Source organism: Ursus maritimus, unplaced genomic scaffold, assembly GCF_017311325.1.
Source record: "Ursus maritimus isolate PB19 unplaced genomic scaffold, ASM1731132v1 scaffold_3, whole genome shotgun sequence".
Classification (NCBI taxonomy): Eukaryota; Metazoa; Chordata; class Mammalia; order Carnivora; family Ursidae; genus Ursus; species Ursus maritimus.
In genome coordinates, this window is record NW_024425563.1 from 7,312,925 (window position 1) to 7,333,472 (window position 20,548).

The 20,548-nt window shown below is 54.2% G+C and overlaps 2 protein-coding genes and 1 long non-coding RNA gene across 16 annotated transcripts in view; 1 reads left to right on the forward strand and 2 right to left on the reverse strand.

The window, feature by feature from the left end:
- Positions 1 to 12,497, forward strand: part of EZH2 (enhancer of zeste 2 polycomb repressive complex 2 subunit) — a 55,114-nt gene extending 42,617 nt beyond the window's left edge. For 12 of the 13 annotated variants that reach the window (XM_040643850.1, XM_040643854.1, XM_008697275.2 and 9 more), the window contains 12 exons: positions 615 to 706; positions 2,040 to 2,280; positions 3,323 to 3,492; positions 3,915 to 4,009; positions 5,240 to 5,280; positions 5,642 to 5,767; positions 6,420 to 6,598; positions 7,377 to 7,472; positions 8,135 to 8,216; positions 8,992 to 9,072; positions 9,210 to 9,294; positions 12,174 to 12,497. In XM_040643850.1, the coding sequence (XP_040499784.1) occupies positions 615 to 706; positions 2,040 to 2,280; positions 3,323 to 3,492; positions 3,915 to 4,009; positions 5,240 to 5,280; positions 5,642 to 5,767; positions 6,420 to 6,598; positions 7,377 to 7,472; positions 8,135 to 8,216; positions 8,992 to 9,072; positions 9,210 to 9,294; positions 12,174 to 12,234 (1,349 nt within the window). In that variant the 3' untranslated portion in view covers positions 12,235 to 12,497. The remainder of the gene's footprint in view (positions 1 to 614; positions 707 to 2,039; positions 2,281 to 3,322; positions 3,493 to 3,914; positions 4,010 to 5,239; positions 5,281 to 5,641; positions 5,768 to 6,419; positions 6,599 to 7,376; positions 7,473 to 8,134; positions 8,217 to 8,991; positions 9,073 to 9,209; positions 9,295 to 12,173) is intronic. The other variant, XR_005838457.1, reaches the window with a different exon arrangement.
- On the reverse strand, positions 3,501 to 7,364 carry LOC121105787. The gene is made up of 4 exons (XR_005838458.1): positions 7,202 to 7,364; positions 6,523 to 6,669; positions 5,051 to 5,204; positions 3,501 to 3,600 (listed from the first exon to the last, which is right to left on the reverse strand). It is a non-coding gene; the product is annotated as an uncharacterized LOC121105787 (long non-coding RNA).
- A 4,497-nt stretch (positions 12,498 to 16,994) lies between the features above and the next one.
- CUL1 (cullin 1) overlaps positions 16,995 to 20,548 on the reverse strand; it is a 102,196-nt gene continuing 98,642 nt past the window's right edge. For both annotated transcript variants that reach the window (XM_040643862.1, XM_040643861.1), the window contains exons 18-22: positions 19,870 to 19,917; positions 19,708 to 19,790; positions 19,067 to 19,172; positions 18,530 to 18,643; positions 16,995 to 17,516 (exon numbers count right to left, since the gene is read on the reverse strand). In XM_040643862.1, coding sequence (XP_040499796.1) covers positions 17,436 to 17,516; positions 18,530 to 18,643; positions 19,067 to 19,172; positions 19,708 to 19,790; positions 19,870 to 19,917 — 432 coding nt within the window. In that variant the 3' untranslated portion in view covers positions 16,995 to 17,435. The remainder of the gene's footprint in view (positions 17,517 to 18,529; positions 18,644 to 19,066; positions 19,173 to 19,707; positions 19,791 to 19,869; positions 19,918 to 20,548) is intronic.

A 20,548-nucleotide genomic window follows, 5' to 3' on the forward strand; every position in this document is an offset into this window, starting at 1 on the left:
GAAAAGCAGACTCCCTGCTGAGTGCAGGGCCCTACACGGGACTCGATCCTGGGACCCTGAGATCATGACCTGAGCCAAAATCAAGAGTTGGCCGCTTAACGGACTGAGCCACCCCCGCAACCCCATCCTCTTTATTTTTAAAAACTAGTTTTTTAACAAGTGCTATCCTATTTTTCTCCATTTTGACGGCTGATTGTTGACCTTCTTTTGGGAATCAAGAAATTATAGATGCCAGAATTCTTCTGGTAAAAATAGGAAATCTGATTTCCTTGTAGAGGGGATATATCAGTTTCTATGACGATATCAAAGACTAAATGTTCATAATCAGAGTTTAGAGTTATGTGCGTCAATTATACTTGTAAGGAGAAAAGTAGGGACTCACTAATTATTCCAGAATTTACGGTTTCCTCCCTTGTTAGGGGTTGGTGGGTTGGAGTGGCAGTGTTCCAGGGGAGAGTCGAGGAGAATACATGGAGATGATTCAGTAAGAGCTTGAAGGAAAGTTCTGTCCCGGAAACAATACATTGGCAAGTTTAACTGACTTTTTCCATTGAAATGGTGGAAATGAAAAAGTAAATATAGTTATATTTGGATATTTTATGTTTATTTTGCAGCTTTTCACGCAACACCCAATACTTACAAGCGGAAGAACACCGAGACGGCTCTAGACAACAAACCTTGTGGACCACAGTGTTACCAGCACTTGGTAAGCTCGAGTGCTGCACGACCCACAGGGCGCTGGAGGAGTCTTCCTGGTGGAGTGTGGCGAGGTCTGCGAAGGCGGCGTTGGCGCTGTTGCTCCCATACTTTGGCCACATGCTAGGCAGAGAGTCTCACCCATGCGGGTTCTTTCTAGCTGCTACGTACTGCACGTTCTAGGCCTTCATGAATCTTGGATTATTCTTTGTGTTAATCGCTTCAGCAACCTTCCAATGCCTTTAGGATCAAGGACTCTTACACCTGCCACCAAGTTGATGAGAGTGAGAAGCACAGTTAGCTCCTTAAGCCCCAGAGGCTCGGTGACTGTATGCGGGAGTTCTGAGCCTTCCCCAGCCTAGCCCTTCTCGAGTCTTAGACCCATGGTATCAGTTTGAGTCAGGTGATAGGGATGGAGAAAAAGTAAGGGTTTAGGAGCATATGAGGTAGAAAAGTTGTTTTTTACGGGTACTATCTTATTTTTACCATTTTCCCTCTTGGAACCAAGCCACTCCTACCTAGGAACTAAATGGGTAATATTGCCTGTTGGATTTTGGACAGAAGAGTCATTGAATGGCACCTGCAGAAGGTATCCTATTTTTAAGCAATTTGGTTTTTGTAGAATGAAGTGTAAAACTGTTGGCTGTGCTCAAACTTCTCCCTTCCACTGCCACTAAAAATGGGATTCTTGAACACTATTTTATAATACTCTAAAGGCAGAATTTTATTTGGCTCATCCAAGATGTTTCTGTGGTCTCTCTATAATCCATGATCTTACTGTTGCTTCATACTCTCTGCGACTGGATTATGGACTCGTTTGTGCAGAATGCAGTGCTCCCAGCCTTGCTCCCCAAGTTCCTTTCATGACTTCAGGGGCTGTGCATCCCCCCCAGGAAAAAATGGGGTGTTTGAATAATAAGGCAGGAAGCAGCAAAGTCCAGTATGCTTCTCTGTTTTGTATTTTTCTGGTGTACTTCAAATATTACCGCAGAGAGGTAGCTTAAGAAAACCTGAACTAGGAAAGTCTGACTCTGGATGCACGTTAGCCACGATTCTTCTCATATTTTAACTTACAATCACTTTATATAATTCACAAGCTCACATAAAATTGTCTTGTTGGATCTCACATCCTGTAGCACAAAGAGAACCTATATGTACCTTTCTGAGAGTTCCAAACTATCAGAAGCAGATACAAAACCAAGAGCATCTAGATATGCAAATGAGGGCTTGTAAAAATGGCTGTGATACATTTATTGACTAACTTGCTTTATGCAATCCTTTTTTTCTCATCCAACGAAGAGTTGCAGAACTTGACCTCGATGTACACATTTTTCACTTTGTAGGAGGGAGCGAAGGAGTTCGCTGCCGCCCTTACCGCGGAGCGGATCAAGACCCCGCCGAAGCGGCCCGGCGGCCGCAGGAGAGGCAGGCTCCCCAACAACAGCAGCCGGCCCAGCACCCCCACCATCAACGTGCTGGAGTCCAAGGACACAGACAGCGACAGGGAAGCGGGCACTGAGACAGGCGGCGAGAACAACGATAAAGAGGAGGAGGAGAAAAAGGACGAGACTTCCAGCTCCTCGGGTAAGACCCGGATGAAGGCTGCACCCTTCACTCAGTGAGTTCTCGGTGAGGACAAGGCCGAGAGCAGAGAGCTGGCTCAGGGTGTGGAGCGGAATTTGTGCTGCCTTCTGCCTGCACCCCGACCCTGCCTGTGAGGACTGCCTGCGGGTTGTGGGAAGGCTGACGACGCAGTGTGGTCAGGTTGGGTGTCACTGTCCTTTCTCCATCCTTCTCGGACGGGGCATCACTTGCTTTAAGCCGGTGGCTGTTCTGGGCATAGTTACGGTTGGGAGAACCCATGCGCACTCCCAACGAGTGTTTTACTGCTGGGCTTGTCCTTTCATCCTGTAACTTAACTTACACCATGAGTAACAACAGCAGACCCCCTCAACTTATATTTTATTTAAAAAATTTTTTTTGAAGTAAGCTTTACACCCAGTGTGGGGCATGAACTCACAACTCCGAGATTAAGAGCCACGTGTTCCCTAGGCCTGAGCCAGCCTGCCGCCTGTCCGCTCAGACCTGACAAGGCTGTGTTAAAGGCAGCCCAGCCTTGTGTCCCATGGGAGGCTTGATTGTTTATTTTCAAGATGGTTCACTTCTTGCTTTTTTCATTTATTTGAGAGTGAGAGCACAAGCAAGAGGGTAGGGGCAGAGGCAGAGGAAGCAGCAGACTCCCCACTCAGCTGGGAGCCTGATGTGGGGCTCGATCCCAGGACTCTGAGATCATGACCTGAGCTGAAGGCAGACGTTTAACCAACTGAGCCACCCAGGCCCTGAATTTTACTTTTTTTTTTTTTTTTTAAAGATTTTATTTATTTATTCGACAGAGATAGAGATAGCCAGCGAGAGAGGGAACACAAGCAGGGGGAGTGGGAGAGGAAGAAGCAGGCTCCTAGCGGAGGAGCCTGATGCAGGGCTCGATCCCAGAACCCCGGGATCACACCCTGAGCTGAAGGCAGACGCTTAATGACTGAGCCACCCAGGCGCCCCCCGAATTTTACTTCTTAATACTGTTCTCCAGTTGTCATTTCTTGACCAATGCTTAACTTTGGTTTTCTAGAAGCAAATTCTCGGTGTCAAACGCCCATAAAGATGAAGCCAAACATTGAGCCTCCCGAGAACGTGGAGTGGAGCGGTGCTGAGGCCTCGATGTTCAGGGTCCTCATTGGCACGTATTATGACAATTTCTGTGCCATTGCCAGGCTCATTGGGACCAAAACTTGTCGACAGGTAAGCACATCTGATAAAGTACTGTTCAAGAACTTGAGATAGAGGGAACATAAATCAGCACTGTCCAAACAGATCATTTTTGGTTATTCTTGAGCTCCTGTTCCTCTCCTGAAAAAGAGGTAGATTTGTTTTTCACTGAGCGGGAACTGAATGAAAATGATTCTTCTGACTTCAGAGATTTCAGGGAGCAGATCTACAAAGCCGCTGAGACTTTAGGCTAGCCCTGCAGCTCTTGCCCAGAGCGTGGTGGCAGCCGCTCTCCCCGCGTGAGGGTCGGGTCAGCGTCTGCCCTGCTTTCCGCTGTATCCCCGGCCCCTGGCAGCGCCTCGGCCGAGACCGAGAGCTTTCTGGTACGGGCGAGCCTAAGACTGGTTTGCCTGAGCACACGGGGCTCACGGCCCTGTGACGGTGCCTCTTGTCAGGTGTATGAGTTTCGTGTCAAAGAATCGAGTATCATAGCTCCCGCTCCGGCCGAGGATGTGGACACCCCCCCGAGGAAGAAGAAGAGGAAACACCGGTAAGCCTGCGTGCGGCCGTGCGAGGGCTGAGCCTCCGTTCGGCTACGGACCCTGGAGTCGTGCTGGCCTAGGCGCTCGCGCGTCGTCTCTCTTAAGCCTGCAGTAGACTTGGTGTGTGGAGAGTCCTAAAAATGACGGTCACCATGCTGCAGTTTAGTTAAGGAAACCTGGTTAGTAGCTTCTGCAGTAAAGGCTCCACTTGCTCTGAGAGGGATCTCGGATGTGGCCCTGGGCCGGCTTCTTGAGGGCTGATGGGAGGGCTGAGCCGGCTTTTATTCTAGGAGCCCGTGTTCTCCAGGTGCGGGGTTGCTTTCTGGTCTCCACAGACACCCCGCTTTCAACCTGGTGGAGGTCACCTGTCACAGGGCTCATGCGGAGCGAGGAGCCCGGGGAGGGTTTTCGGGCAGGCTACTTGTATTAAGTGTAGAGCCCGAAACCACGCCCATCCGCGTACCTTTCCTCCGGCCCGCTCGGTCTGGGGAGAGCAGCACGGCCGGGTAAGGGTAAAGGACGACACTTCAGCTCTGCGCAGGCTCACATTCCCTTTCTTTATGAAGGGTGGACCATTTAATTTAGAACTGGAAGAATATAGTTTTCCCCACAGGAATTTAGGCTTTAGTAGAAATAGCTGTATCTCTTGGTTGAATTCTGATCGTATAGCGCAGTGGAATGACTACAGATGCCTGAAATTAGACACATGCTGTTATTTCAGGCTCACCCACTTCCGAGTAAACCCAGGTAGACGTGGCCTGCCACGGAAAGCCAGGGCTGGAGGGGCTGGCTCCCCCAGGGCGGCCCGCGCTCCCGCAGAGGTGGGGGGGGGGTGAGCCCTCCTGCGTGGTTAACAGCGGACCCTCGAACAACATGGGGCCACTTAACATGTGTTTTCTGGTCCTGCACATATAGTTTCTCTGTATTTTCTCTCTAGCTTACTTTATTGTAAGGACACCATATAATACATGTGACATAGAAAATCTGTACCAGTCAGTTACCAGTGAGGCTTATGGTCCACAGGCTGTTTTTGGGGAGTCAAAACTTACGTGCAGATCTTGGGGGGGATGGTGTGGGACGTTCACACCCCCAACCCCGCCTTGTTCAAGGGTCAGCTGTTCTTGTCAAAGCGCTGTTCCGCTCGGGGCCCACGCTGACTGTCTCGTAGCTTCGGTTGGATTTGTGCCGTCACGCACTCCCCGGCTGCACAAAGATGACCTGAGTTTTGTGTTTTGCAGGTTGTGGGCTGCACACTGCAGAAAGATACAGCTGAAAAAGGGTTAGCATCTTTCTGTTCACCTTCATAATTCAAAATGTTTACTCGTTTAACAATAGTAACTGGATTAGCGTTTGGGGTAGTCTGATGTACTTGACTTCTGTACCTTAAACCCATTTAGACGGAGGATGTCTGCTGATTCACGTCCAGTTAGTCCTCTGGTGCAGCGGGAGTGGGTCAGCCAGGGAGGGGAGTCCTCTGGACTCGCCAGGCACATGGGGGGTGGGAGGTGGTAGCTGCCATCACCGCGCACACGCAGTACGGAAGACGTGCTGCCCGCCAGTGTACCGGGGAAGGACACGTTCTTGCTCGTGGTGTTTGACTGCCTCTGGATTGAGCTGCGTGCTGTTCTCTCCTTACACAGATGGCTCCTCGAACCACGTTTACAACTACCAACCCTGTGACCATCCACGGCAGCCTTGTGACAGTTCGTGCCCTTGCGTGATCGCACAAAATTTTTGTGAAAAGTTTTGTCAGTGTAGTTCAGAGTGTAAGTATTTGCTTTGATGAACTGCATGAAAATTAGAGGCTTTTGGGCAGCAGTTTAAAATAGTAAACGACAGCATAGCAGCTCTTGCTTGTTTCCCTTTTTTAGCTTTTTAGGAAATGCATTTATTCTATAAGGATTTATGGGGCGCTGGTGGCCAGCGCGTGTCTGTGGGCAGGTCAGGCAGCACCGGATCATTTAAATTAAATCATAGTCAAGTTGGCACAGAATGTAAAGGGCATCTAGCCGGGTCCCGGAAGTGGTCAGCATGCCGGGCGCAGAAGTCACCGTCGAGGTGACACTCAGCATTTAACGAAACAGCATAGGCAGCTTGGACACCAAGAAGGGTCTAGCACTGCGGACCCAGAGAAGGGTCATGAGCCATGGCTCTTCTTTTGTCTAAACCCTTCCTTCACACCCACTTTATAAATCAAAGAGCTTTTCCATACACGTGCCACCTGACAAATACGAATGGAAAGCCAGCTCAGTGGGGCTCGTTCTCAGTAGTGACAGCTCTTCCTTCCTGTCCCTTCAGTTTCCTCTCCGGTCCGGGTGGGGGAGGGGGACCTGGGGGTGAGGGGACCCGACAGAGTCCAGGCTCTGCGCGCTCCCAGACCCGCAAGGCTCGCAGATGACGAGGACCCTCTTCCCGAAGGTCAGAACCGCTTCCCCGGCTGCCGCTGCAAGGCGCAGTGCAACACCAAGCAGTGCCCGTGCTACCTGGCCGTGCGCGAGTGCGATCCCGACCTCTGCCTCACCTGCGGCGCCGCCGACCACTGGGACAGCAAGAACGTGTCCTGCAAGAACTGCAGCATCCAGCGCGGCTCCAAGAAGGTGTGCTCGCCTCCTCCTGCCAGCGGCCGGCTCGCCGCCGCTGCTCGCTAAAGCGAAGGGGGTCCCGGGTGCTGCGGTGGTGGGGGGAAGACGGGGCTTGGAGGGGAAGACCTAGGCGGTCAGTCCTCCGTTTTCAACGGGACACCTTCCCCTGCCGACACCAGCCCCGGATGGCAGCAGAGTTAGGAGAGGCATTTTTCTAGTTGTACACAGGCCCCGTGGGAGTAGATGCGTTCCCGTCAGAACAGAGGCACGTTCCCAGCTTAGGGTCCGGAGCCGTCCTAGCACGTAACTGGGGTCACCGCCAGCGCTGGCTGGCCAGGCTCAGGGGTTAGGTGGTTTTCTTATGCTAGGTTGTGAATTTCGTCCTCACGTCACATTGATGCTGGGACAGTCCCCAGGGCCCCCTGCTCAGTCCTGTCTCCCCCGCCCCCGCCCCATACTTGTTGATGTTTGGAAACTGTTCACATTGACGCACCTTTGCAGACTGCTTGGAGAACTCCCGACACAGGAGAACGTACTTTTTACCAACGGGGTTTCATTTGCTTAATGGTAGGACCAAAGATAGCTTTACTTACAAAGGAAGCCGTGCTTTTCCAATACCTGGGAAGCTGGCCCCTCGGTTCGGGGTGCTCAGAGCTCTCCTGCCGACAGCGTCTGGTTGAGTGACTGCTCTGGAACGGGGCCGAGGACGGACGGCGGGTCATCTTGTAGCCCACGTGTCGGCCCTGCGTTTCTGCTCCTTTGCTGATGCGGCTGTGCGTGCGTTCTTCTCTAGCATTTATTGCTGGCGCCGTCTGACGTGGCAGGCTGGGGCATCTTCATCAAAGACCCCGTACAGAAGAATGAATTCATCTCGGAGTACTGTGGAGAGGTAAGGCGAGGGGGACCCAGTTTCAGGACAGTGTACACGGATCCCATGGATTCGTGTGGGATCCTATGTAACTTTCCTTGGTTTTGGGCTGATGTCATTGGATTAGAGTGAATTAATAAAAAAATGCCTTTTCAGCCTGGACTGAACTCCTGCTTGCGGGTTTGGCTTGCTTGGTAAATAGACTGCTTCAGTCCTTGTCACATTTAGCACTTCTCATCTGGGGACGAGGGGGAGAACAAGAGCTTTGTGCTGTACAGTCTGCCCTACTTAAGCCACGGCCTAACTGCTAAGAATCTAGGAACGACAGTGTCATTAATCATATGCCTTTTTAGTTGTAGAGTTAGGGAAAAACCATCAGGCTGGCTTCATTTTTGGAATTAACCCGCCCAGCTTGTATTTTTTCTTTAGTGAAAACACTTGCTTTCCGCAAGCACAGTTCCTTTCGATGTGGAAATGTTAGTTCTGAGTTGAAGTCCTTAAAAGATCCTGGTTGTGAAACACCAGCACGTAGCCTGAACGGGGGCGGAGGGGGGGAGGCCAGCCGTAGGGACAGGTTGTGGGGTCCCTCCCGAAGGTCTCATTCTCCCGAGGAGCTTGCGTGCGTGCCTGCCAGTCTCAATCACCTAATGCAAAGCAGCCTTACCCTCTGCCTTTCTTTTTAGATTATTTCTCAAGATGAAGCAGACAGAAGAGGGAAAGTATATGATAAATATATGTGCAGCTTTCTGTTCAACTTGAACAATGGTACGTTTGACTTGGGCTGTCTGGTTCCTGGGCGGCAGCCGGGAGCCCTCCGCTGCTTGGAGTCCAGACGGGAAGGCACAGGGCTCCAGTGTGGGAGCGGGGCCAGGGAGCATCTTCACCTACGAGCTCCTGGGATCCCTCACTCCCTGGCACAGGCTTAGGAAAGGGCTGTTTGTCTGCAAGCCAACGAGGCTGGACCAGATGGTTCAGAGCCATCTGCCTCTGGGGCCGCGCCAGACTGCTCCGAGCTTGCCGCCGCTGCTTTCCTGCTGCGCTCCTGACCACCCAGCTGTGGGGTCCACTCGGCCCCCTGCCTCTGTGTCATTAGTGCTCCAACTGACCTGGGAAGGGGCTGGAGCTCCGAATTGTGCCGCCTCTCCCAGACTTCCCTTGGGTGTTCTCCAAGGCCTGTGAGAATAGGGGAGCGGGTTTTTAGACAATGTTCTCGGGGAGAGGACCTCAGGCCGCAGTGGGTATTGCTGCTGGCAGGGGGAGCAACGAAGAAAACGCCTGACCCCCAACCTCAGAGTAACTCAGCTGGGACATGCAGCATATGGTCTTTGTGTGAACACGCGCCACAGAGAGTAGAATGAAAAACGTAATTTCAGATGTGAAATGCTTATTCTTGAAGTTAGGAGTTTCGATTCCATGTTTGTAAAGGCAAGTCCTGGAGAGCTAGAGCCAGGGGCGGCTCCGGAATTGTAATGACTTCGTGTTGACAGAGCCAGGACTGAAATGGTTCACTAGATGACGCTTATTTTTCTTCTTTTTTTAGATTTTGTGGTGGATGCAACCCGCAAGGGTAACAAAATTCGTTTTGCAAATCATTCAGTAAATCCGAACTGCTATGCAAAAGGTAGGTGCTAAGGGAGCCCGCATTCCCGGCAGCACGTCCTCCAGACCAGTGGTGGGGGCGGGGCAGCCCCGGGCCAGAGGAGGGCGACGCGCGTGCGTGCCTTCAGCTCACTGACACCAGTGTGTTTCTCTTTCCAGTTATGATGGTTAACGGCGATCACAGGATAGGGATTTTTGCTAAGAGAGCCATCCAGACTGGTGAAGAGCTGTTTTTTGATTACAGGTTGGTAACAGCTTATCTCTAGTGTGACCTGGACAAAGGGGGTCTTTTTGCTCTTTGTCGCTCTTCCACTCACTCTTACAGGGACTCATCCGGTTACCTGTCAGGGGCTGTACCTTCTTGGTAACGTAGTTCCCACTACACAAGGAATGGTTATTTTTGAAACCCAGGCACACCTCAGGTAGTGCGGGTTCGGTTCCCAAGCACTGCAGTAAAGTGGATGGTAATCTTTCCGCAGCTGGAGGGTCTGGGGGGGCGCTGCCGACCCATCAGGGTGCTGGGTGCTGGAGGCCGGCGCGGCCGTGCAGGTTCGTAAGACAAGCGTGCGGTTCGCCGCCTCGACGGCTCGTCCGTCACGGTTTCTCTGCCGCGGCCGGTGCTGCCGGGTGGCATTTTACCCGCAGCAGAACTGCCTTCAGAATTGGAGTCCGTCCTCCCGAGCCCTGCCGCTGCCTCGTCGGCTGAGCCGCGGTCACGTTCTCGATCCTCGGTGGTCGTTTCAAGCATCGTCTCGGCGTCTCCGCCAGGACGAGCCGCATCCGGGAAGCCCCTTGCTTGGCGCGGCCCGAAGCAGCGGCTCCTCGTCCGCTCACGTTCGGTCCGGACTCTGCAGCAGCTCCGTGCCGTCTTCGGGCTCCACGCCTGGTTCTGCCCTCTGGCTGTGTCTTAGTTGTTGCGTTTCTAGAGCACAGACAGAGGGGACTTAGCATCAGTCTTAAGCACCCTAGGGTTTTCAGGTCACCGAGCACTGGCTTCTGCTTCAGGTCACCAGCCGCATTAGCCCCTCACAGGAGGGTCCGCCTGTCCTTTGAAGCTTGAAGCCAGGCGCTGCCTTCTCCTCTCCGGCTGCGAAAGTCCTCGCTGGCGTCTCCTCCAAGAGCAGGCTGTCTCGTCTACGCGGACAGTCTGTGGTTTAGTGTGGCCACCTTCATCGGTGATCCTAGCTGGAGCTTCTGGAAAGCTTGCTGCTTCACCTTGCGCTCCTGTGTTACGGGGACGGCGTCTTTCCTTGAGCCTCCTGACGCGGCCTCTGCCAGCTTCAGACGTTCCTTCTGCAGGTCCTCACCTCTCAGCCGTCCTAGAACCGAGGAGAGTCCAGGCCGGCTCTGGATGAGGCTTTGGCTTAAGGGAGCATGTGGCTGGTGTGGTCTCCTGGGCAGACCACTGCCCCTTTCTCCACGCAGCAATAAGGCTGTTTCCCTTATCATTCGTGTGTTCCCTGGAGTAGCACTTCAAAAAAGTTTACTTATCTTCTATACCCCACGTGGAGCTCGAACTTAACAACCCCAAGACCAAGGGTCAAATGTTCTTCCGACTGAGCCAGTCAGGCGCCCTTGGAGTAGAACTTCTGGTTTTTTTTGCGAATTTTTCCTTTGCACCGACTACTTGGCTGAGGCAGGAGGCCTCGTGTGTGGTCTATCTTGGTTTTCAACAGGCCTTCCTCGTTGAGCTTAATCTGTTCTCGTTTTTGATTGAAAGGGAGGGTCCTAGGACTCTTCCTTTCACTTGAACACTTAGAGGTCACTGCAGGGTTACCAGCTGGCCGGGTTTCAGTAGTGTTGTGTCCCGGGGACTGGGGAGGCCGGAGCAGAGGCGGGAACGGCCGGTGGTGCAGTCAGGACGCACCTGACGTTTCTTCCTCACATCCATCATCTCATGGGGGTGCAGTTCGTGGCTCCCAAAACAATGACAGCAGTGACATCCAAGATCACCGATCACCTTAACAGGTATAATAATGGAAAAGTCTCAACTATTGCAAGAACAAATGACCAAAATGTGGGAGACGTGAAGAGTAAGCAAATGCTGTTGGAAAAATGGCGCCGCCGGACTTGCTCGAGGCAGCGCTGCCGCGAGCCTTCCGTGTGTGGGGGAGGGGGGAGGTGCTTGTGAAGCAATAAAATGAGGCCTGTGTGATAAAAGAATGCAGACAGGCCGTGCTGGAGCTGCTGACGTCGTGCTGACCCGTCTGGCTTCCTGCAGGTGCATTTTCGAAAGGAAAGGGGAGCTCGCTGCATTTGCATCGGTTCGCAGCGGGCCTGCCGTCGAGGTTGTCCCGGGTTTCTAACATCGGCGTATTTACACTGACTGCATTCTTTTTACTTGCTAACGTACTCAGCACATCCTCAGCATTTACTACTTTAACGGTTAAGGCCTGGTTGGCCTGTATCCTACCTGGTCAGCGTCGGGGTCCTTCTGGGGAAAGTCACAGGACGCTGAGGCCACGCGGCCCCCCCACCGTGGGCTTCACACAGGCCTCAGGCTGGCAGTGTAGTCAGGCCCTGGGGGGGTGAGTTGACAAGAACGTATATTTCAAGGCAAGCAGAGGACGGTGTAGCTAAATAAATCCCGTGGCTGAATAGTTGTCCCCTTACGAAGCTTAACATTTGAGGATTGAGACGAAGGCCTTGCGTAGCCGTGCTTCATGGCGACCTGCCGCACTGAAGGCCGCCTCGAAACCACCCCTGACGGGAGCCGGGGAAGCCCCCCTCCTGCAGGGAGGTCACCGCCGCCCCAGGCTTCCTTTGAGGGGGCCCTGGGGCCCATGCTCCTCGTCAGGCCGCCTGTTTGCCCGGCCCTCGGGGGCGGGGGCTGCTCTCTGCCCTCTTCCCCAGGGCCCGATCACCCTTCTTTCCAAGGCCTCCCCGGTGCCGGGCCTCGTAGTGAGGTGCGGACCTGCCCTGGGAAGCAGTGTCTCGGGGCCGGCGGGGGGCGGGGAGCCGGGGAAGGCTGGTGCGCTTCTCAGCCAGACTAGAACCAGCGCCCCGGCCGCGGGCGTCGCCCACTGCTGCCGAGACACTGCACACTCAGTGGACGAGCAGGCGCGACTGTGTGACGCTCAGCTGTGCCGGACGCCCGCTCACTGCTCTCTCGTGCTCTTTCAGATACAGCCAGGCCGACGCCCTGAAGTACGTGGGCATCGAAAGAGAAATGGAAATCCCTTGACGTCTGCTACCTCATCCTCCCCCTCCTCCTCTCTGGAACAGCTGCCTTAGCTTCAGGAACCTCGAGTACTGTGGGCAATTTAGAAAAATGCAGTTTGAAATTCTGAATTTGCAAAGTACTGTAAGAATAATTTATAGTAATGAGTTTAAAAATCAACTTTTTATTGCCTTCTCACCAGCTGCCAAGTGTTTTGTACCAGTGAATTTTTGCAATAATGCAGTATGGTACAGTTTTCAACTTTGAATAAAGAATACTTGAACTTCCCCTGTTGTTGGGTCATTGATGGTACGGATCTGTCTGCTGATGGTAGAAAAAGACCGCGTCTCTAATAGGAGCGCACACTCACCTTCAACTCCTGGGCTCTCTCGTCCTCCTGTGAATCTTAAATATAATTGGGCAAATTAGTGTTCATAGGCGATAGTAACAAACATAAAATATATATTAATGTAACATATATATAGGATACATAACAGATGCATGTACTTGACAGTCTGCCTAATTATAACACCAGTATTGCCTGTTGTAAGTGAAAGATGCCCGTCAGTGACAAAGCCCACGCGCTGGGGTCGGGGCGGGCGGGTCCCAGCGGCCCAGCACATGACGCCTGTGAGCCTCTCTCCTTGTAAAATCACAGCCGGACCAGCTGGCTACAGCTCTGAACTCCGTGAAAGGTCTAGACACAGACACTGAGAAACCCAGGAGTGTCAGCGAGATTCCTTTCCTACCTCTGGAAGGTGATGGGTATGCCCAAACTCGTTTTCTTTCTTGAAGAAAAGATGAAGTAGAAAAACCCCCAGGGGCGCCTGGGTGGCTCAGTCGTTGAGTGTCTGCCTTCGGCTCAGGGCGTGATCCTGGCGTTGTGGGATCGAGCCCCACATCGGGCACCTCCACTGGGAGCCTGCTTCTTCCTCTCCCACTCCCCCTGCTTGTGTTCCCTCTCTCTCTGGCTGTCTCTCTCTCTGTCAAATAAATAAATAAAATCTTTAAAAAAAAAAAAAAAAAAAAAAAAAAAACCCCAAACCCTCCTCAAGTGTCAAGGCCATGGGGTGCTTGCTCCCTGGACCCTGAGAGCCGTCATCAGTCTGGGGCATAGCTGCCATTTCAGGAGTTACACGCTTCATTTACATAATGTGATAATGTGAAACGTAATTAAAACCTACCTTTCCAATGATGCCAACATTGACAAGACTCTGGTCTCCACTGCATCGATGGATCAGCCGTAGCAACGCCAGTCCTGAAATAAAGTTAGTTTGCCACTTTGCTTCGGCAACGAGAAGACCTGGCCTTGGGTGCTCTGCTCTTCTTGCACGTGCTGCTCTTCTGTTCTCGGCGGTGTTTGGTTTTGCAGGACACGGTGAGAGTCTGCTGACTTCACACACACACACAGGACACGGTGAGAGTCTGCTGACACACACACACACAGGACATGGTGAGAGTCTGCTGACACACACACACACAGGACACGGTGAGAGTCTGCTGACACACACACAGGACATGGTGAGAGTCTGCTGACACACACACACAGGACATGGTGAGAGTCTGCTGACACACACACACACACACACACACACACACACACACACACACACACACACCGGCCCAGGCGCTTGCCGTACATCCCGCCCTTGGCATTCGAGGGGAACAGAGCCCATTCGTTCTCACGCAGCTGGGAGCCTGCCCCATAGGCGCTCCAGAAGGGGAGCTGCTTCGAGTCCCCGCTTTTCTGCCGCTGACTGCTCCCAGCCTGTCCCTGGGTGTCAGCAGCTGGGGGTGGGTCCTTGAGTCCAGAGAGGTCCTGTTCACTCAGGACACCAGAGACCCACATGCATCCTGCAGACAAAGTAAAAATTCTCATGGAGAGCCGTCATTTTGAGCACCGCACAGCGAGCTTTTCCTACCCGGATTTGAAGAGCGCCTCTCCTGTGTCCTGCTCACAGACTCTGATCAGGAGTACTGGACAGGCGCCCTATCACGTGACATGGGGCATCTTGACTCTGATCTGGCCTGCTTTCGATTTTCCTTTATAAAGGGGCAGGGGCAGGCCACAGAGCTGGACATACAAGGTATTCAAATACCCAATTAACAAAGCCAAAAAGGGGAAAAGCTAAGTTTAAAAATTGAGTGCTCCCTTCCCCGAGCCCTCCACTGGGAGGTGTATGTGTGCGAGCCTGGTGCTTATTTCCCTACCGGAGAAAAATCTAGGACTAAGGACGACGGCTCCAGGAGTCAGGTACCGTCCCAGGATAAAGATGTGTTTCCGACAGTTTAGGACTAGCCTACGTTGTTCACAGCCTGACAACAGGTTGCCCCACTGGCCAATTTCCGTGCTCGCACTGGTCATAACCACAGGCAGATGACCCAAAGCTGTAATGACGGTCTCAACACCTGCGTCCGGGCAGCCCCTCGCCCACAGGCCAACCCACTGGCAGAGCTGAGGGCATTGAACATTCTGCTTGGCAAAATTATTTTCAATCTGTATTTAGTAGTTTCTTAAACGCAAACTATAATCACCTACCTAGAAGCTGCTTAATTATTTTTCAGTATTCTCTTGGTTTATTCACTCTCCAGCCTTCACAGCACCCATTCAGTGATGCCGAGTCCTGCTCCTGCGTCCGCCCGGATGCTTGGCGACTGCCCTCGTCCCCACAACTGCGTGTGAACAAACACAGCAAGTAATTTAATTGTGGATAGGAGCTCATCAAGAAAGGCTCCCGATGTGTACGTTTCCCGAGAGCTTCGGTATCTTGTCAAACACCCGAAGCGCTCTGGGCTCTTACTGGAAGCAGCGGAAGATGCGCACACGTCGGCTCCTGTGGGACGGGCCTCAAGCGTGGGCTGTGTTGGCTCCTGGCATTAGAACGGGTCCAACAGATCCGGCGGGTAGAGCCTCTGATGTGACCTGCACCCCCGGGAAGGCGGTTGAAGAAAGTCCACGCTCACCTGTGACGGCAGGTCCCTGTCTGGGCCGCGCTGGGCAGGCGCACGAGCTGGGAGAGGAGGTTCAGGCAACAGACGCAGGTCACCCCGTCAGCCGAGTTACTCTGAGCTCTAAAAACAAAACTGTCTTCATCACAAGGGGGATTCAATTCAGAGATGGGGGGCAGCCTGTGTGATTTTTCATCTGGGCGGGGAGGAATCTGAATTCTTTCAAGGGAACATTGGACACCAGTGTTCAGCAGGGACACAGGCCTTCTCAGAACGCTCAGTCAACAGAAGCAGCTTAAATCGCAGGCGCCCCTCCACCTGCTGCCCCCCTGGCCCGCGCCGCGCGGGGCCCGAGCGGTCCTGTTCCCACCGCCCTCCCACAAAGGCCCCGAAGAGCGACAGGCGGCGGTCTGTCTACACAGAACCCGTGACCCCACAGGCTGCTAAGGTCCTCCCGCGCCGCTCTCCTCCCTGGGGGAGAGGAAACCCTCCCCTTAGGCCACGGGCTCCATGGCCCGGTCCCCAGTGGGGTTCCTTCAACCTGCAGACCTTGTGCCGCAGGCTCCGGGGACACCCGGCCTCTCACTGGAGGCAGCCTCGGCCGCCGCTCCTGGACAAGAACTGCCGTCGGGGCCGCGGGTTTGCTAGGCTCGGGCGGCCTGGGGAAGAAAGGCAAGACGCGCGGCGCGGCTCTCCACACGCCCGCACAGCGGTGCGCCCACTGGAGAGGGGCCCTGACTCACCCGCTTACCTGCCACAGCTCCCGCCATGTGCCCCCCGCGTCCTCGCTCCATCCTGGACGGGTTCAAGACGCGGGCCTGGTCTCACGAAGGGTCTCCCACCTTCGGCAGAACGACACAAGGGCTGGAAGGGGGGCTGCTTTCTGCCTGGTTTATGGTGGGAATCTCTGTAAAACCGCGACAGATACACTACAGACACCGAAAGCTGGGATGTGAACACGGTCTGCTACTATTCTTTTTACCGATTTAGACAAACCTGCCCGCGCCGAATGTTCTAAGAAACTGTGGGAACTGCACTGCTGCGTCTTCCACGTGTGTCACCAAGCCTGGGCACGGGCGGAGGTGCAGGTGCTCCTGTCCCTGGAGGAGGCCGGGCCGCATCCCACGGGGTCCGGGAGCCGTGCTGCTGAGGCCGCGAGGAGTCTCTGCCACCGTCTCCCTTTTCCTTCTGTCCCCTGGCCAGGAAGTGACTACAAAAGGGGCTTGATAGTGTGAGACAGCCGGTGCCGTGCGGCCTAGAGCGCGGGGGCCCCCTGGAGGCTCCTGCGGGGCCGGGCTCTTGCCACTGTCCTGGGCCCGGGGTGGGGGCCGTCTTACCAGGAGGAGCGCACGTGCCCATCCCAGACCGCAGCCTGTGTGCACGAGCCACCGCGGGAAGCAGAGGCCGAGTGAGCACGCACGTGGGCCGGTGGCCGTGGGGACGGGACGGCGGGGAGTGGGCTGGGCACCCGTGGCCACACCGACTCCGTTCCCAGCCGGCGCCAAGCCCCCTCCTCCACTGCGGGGCCTGCGGGAGGGGGTTCTTCCCACGACGCGGGCGGGACGAACCCACGGAGTCCTCCTAAGTGGCCAAGAGAAGCAACGCGCAGGTGCGCTCAAGCTGCGGCGGGAAGTCCCAGAAAGAAGCGCGCGTGGGCGGCAGACGCCAAGGGGCTTAGAGTTTTAAGAGCTGAAAAACATTTTCAATCTGAAGAATGCAGCCTCGTAGACGACAGGAGGACACGGGGTTATAAATCCGCACAATCGTCGTCTCTTTTATTTACGTGTAGACATTAGTAAAACTTAAAACAAAACCAAATGCGACTTGTACAGAAATCCTTTAATTTTCTTTATTTTCACACATTAAAAAATGAAACACACTATACAAATGGTTTTTCATAGCAGATTACACGTGGGTCCGTTCGACTTGCTCTCAAAGTGCTGCCAACATCGTAACGCCGAGGACGACAGCGGCTCCCCCCGTAGCCCATGTATGGATTTGAATGCAGTAGCATGCAGCCCTCAGCAGGGGAGGCTCGAGTCCCCTCTGTTCTTAAATTAGGTTAAATGGCGTCGGTGTCCGTATTTACAGACTTGAAATGTTTCAATCCTGAGCAGTTCTGATGTACACCTGAGACCAGCGGGTGGGAGTCTCGGTCTCAGTTTTAAAAAGGGAGGTCCAAATGGTGGCAGGCTGGCTGCTGCGAACTTGAGCTGTTCTTCTCTCCACCAGGGACTATTCGCTGCGGGTCGCACAGTCAGACCCTTCTAGAAGGGTTAAGCCAAGTAACTGTAGGTGTCCTTTTCACCATCAACTCGCTCCAAATATTCTTTCTCGATCAGAATGTCAATGCATTTCTGGGCATTATTTTAAAAAAGGGAGAGGTAGTGAAAGGGGAAGAAAAACACATTTATTATCAGAACAGAGATGGCCACCCTCACCAAGGATGGTCCCCCCACACCCGAGAGCTCAGTCAGGGAGTACCTTCACCCCCTGTGCCCCGACGGCGTGCGGCTTTACTGCCCGGGCAGCCAAGACCTTGCTTTCCTGAATGGGAAAGCGCCCATTTCCTCAATGTCCCTGCTGAGAGGTGCCCGCGTCCCTCTAGAGCCAGCCCGGGGCCACAGGCTCCCAGCGCCCCGGCGACGGGGCCAGCCGCTGCGCAAGCCACCCGCTCCCGGCCACGCGATCCCAGGAGGTAGAGGGGTCTCCCGACTGTGGGGAGTCAGCTCTCAGCTACCGCCCGCGGGGGCTCCGCACTGGCTGCTGCTGACCCGCGTGGTCGCAGAGAGACGCTGGGTTCTGTTTTCAACAGCCCACTAGACACGAGGCAAGCGGGGTCGCCCGGAGCTGCGGTCCGCGCACACGGGGGAGGACATGCAGCAGCGAAGACGCACATGCCACGGACAAGCTACCGCCCAGACGAGCCCCCCACACGGGACGCGGAGCGCGTCCTCGGCGGACAGCGCAGAGCAGGAACGCTCTAGAAGCCCCTTACACGGAGTTCCGAGGGAGGCGGCCCTGCTGGGGGGGCTATAGACAGGCCAGAGGTGACTGTGCGGGAGCAGAGCTACCGGCTAGCAGGCGGCAAGGGGGGAGCTTCTGGAATGCTGGTCACGTTCTAACCTCTTCCTTTGGGTCTTGGTTGTACAAGTGTATTTACTTTGGGAAAATCAGCCAACTGAACACTTAGGATTTGTGCACGGCTCCACAGATGCAGATTTCAATAAAAAGTTTAAAAATTAAGCCTATTTTCCTCTGTAGAAACCTGGTATGTAGGAATAAGCCGAGTTCCTTCGGCCTAGTTTCTGTTACACCTTTTTTCTTCTAAAATAGTAATGCGCGTGCTTCCGCGAGGCGGTTCCTGTACCTTGATGACGGGGACCCGCGGTTTGAACCTGGAGGACAGCTGGGTGAGCACTTCCCCGAGCAGCTGCTGGTGCTTCAGGACCTTCCGCATCTTCATGATCCGCACGATGGCCGCCTGCGCCGCCCGGGGGGAAACCAGGGCGCCCCACTGTTACGGCCGCCTTCGCACACCCAGGACAACCAGCCAAGAGGCTGCCGACCTCCCCACGGGACCGTGATTTCAGAAACGCCGACCAATACACGGCAGGTCCGATGTTTCAACCCGACCAGCAGAAACATCGCTGTATTCTGATCTGGTCACTTCGCCCACGTAGCGAGCACCTCAAACGCGAGAACGCTCAGTCCTCAGAGGCCCAGCGGCCGTCCCCCCTGGGACCCCCTGCTCCCGACTTGTCCCTGTATCTGGTTCAGCCGTTCCCCACCCCCGTCAGAAGCTGTCGCCCCCAAACCACAGCCACCGCGTGCCCCACGTGCCAGCCCGGCTTCAATCGGCCGCCGCCTCTGCAAGGGACGCCACGCGACACGGGCCCAGAGTCACCTGGATCAGCAGTTTGCGGTCCTCCTCAATATTTTTGTGTGTGGTTTCTTGTTCCTGCTTCTGTTCAGTTTTCATCGGCACATTGATGTTAACTCTTAACTTCTTACTGCCAAGAAATGAAGGAAACCAATCACTGCTGTTTCCCAAGACAGGCGCTGAAGGCTTCCTCCTGTTTTCAATCTGTAAGAAGCCCCCGCTCCCCCAGACGAGGGCAGAGGGCACGCGGCCTCCGGCACCCCCGCCCCCGCGAGCCAGTTCGGCCACCACCTCTGGGAGGGCCTCCTTGCCCTGTGGCGGTGGCTTCCCACCGGCCAGGGACAGGACACCCCCATCACGGGAGACTCAGCCCCTTCCTCTGCTCTCCCAAATTTTGTCAAGTGGACAGAATCAAGACATTGGACACAGGGGTCCAAACTTTCTCGGGAGCTGTTTTAAGGAGCTGCCTGCCAAATGCAGAAACCACCAAAACCTGAGACCGAGCCGAGTGCGGGAACACGGAGGATCCCCAGACAGGACCCCGGCCGGTGCCACGGCCACCCCACGGGGCGCCGAGCCTCCGCCTGCAGCCACGCGGCACGTGTGCGAGGTGGGGGGGGGGTCGGGGTCTGTGGTCTACGACCACCTACATAGATTTTCCTTACTTTTTATAACCGAGATATAATTTTATTAAGGTATCTGGCTTCAATTCCACCTCATCAACATTGGCATTTTCGTCTTCCAGGACCTGTAAAAAGACAACTGTTATGACACGATCTCAGGGAGAGGCTTTGTTCTAGCTTAACATAGAAAATGCACAAACATACCAGTAACTTCGACTTCAATAAAATCTGTAGGACTTGTGCCAAAATGTCCTGCAATTAAAGAGAAAAAGATAAGCTAAAGAAAAAAATGCATTTCTCTTTGCAATAAAAACCACACGCAATCTCTGTTTGTTTTCCTCAGAAACGCAACAGTCACCCCAACAGAAGAATGCACCCAGGGGAAAAAGACAGGTGAGCTTAAGAGGTCCCCCAAATTCACCACTCTCACCAGCACCTGCTTCAAAGTGAAGCCAACCCCTTTCTGGCCTTGACCACCTAGTAATAAAAACTGAAGACTCACTTTTAAATGTTAGAAACCAGGCTGATTTCCTCACTTCAACCTACAGGAACCTATTCACCCCTCAGCTGCCTGACAGCTCGTCCTGGACACGCATCACCGGAAAGCCCACGTTCAGGGCTCCGGCAAGACTGGAGAGAGCACTCGGCTCCCGAAGCGGCTGTCGAGCCCCTCTGGTGACCGCTAAGCACCACGGGGTGCCTCTGGCCGTTTCCCCGCCTGCAAACACGGATGGTGGGTCACCTCCTGCCTCTCCTCAGCTTCGGGATCCCATGACACCAGACGGTACCATCTGCCCGAGTGCCAGTCGCCTGGATGCCTGCCCGCCCCCACCTCCTACCCCGAGGACAGAGCGGCCGCCCCTGCCTTTATGGAAACCCGTTC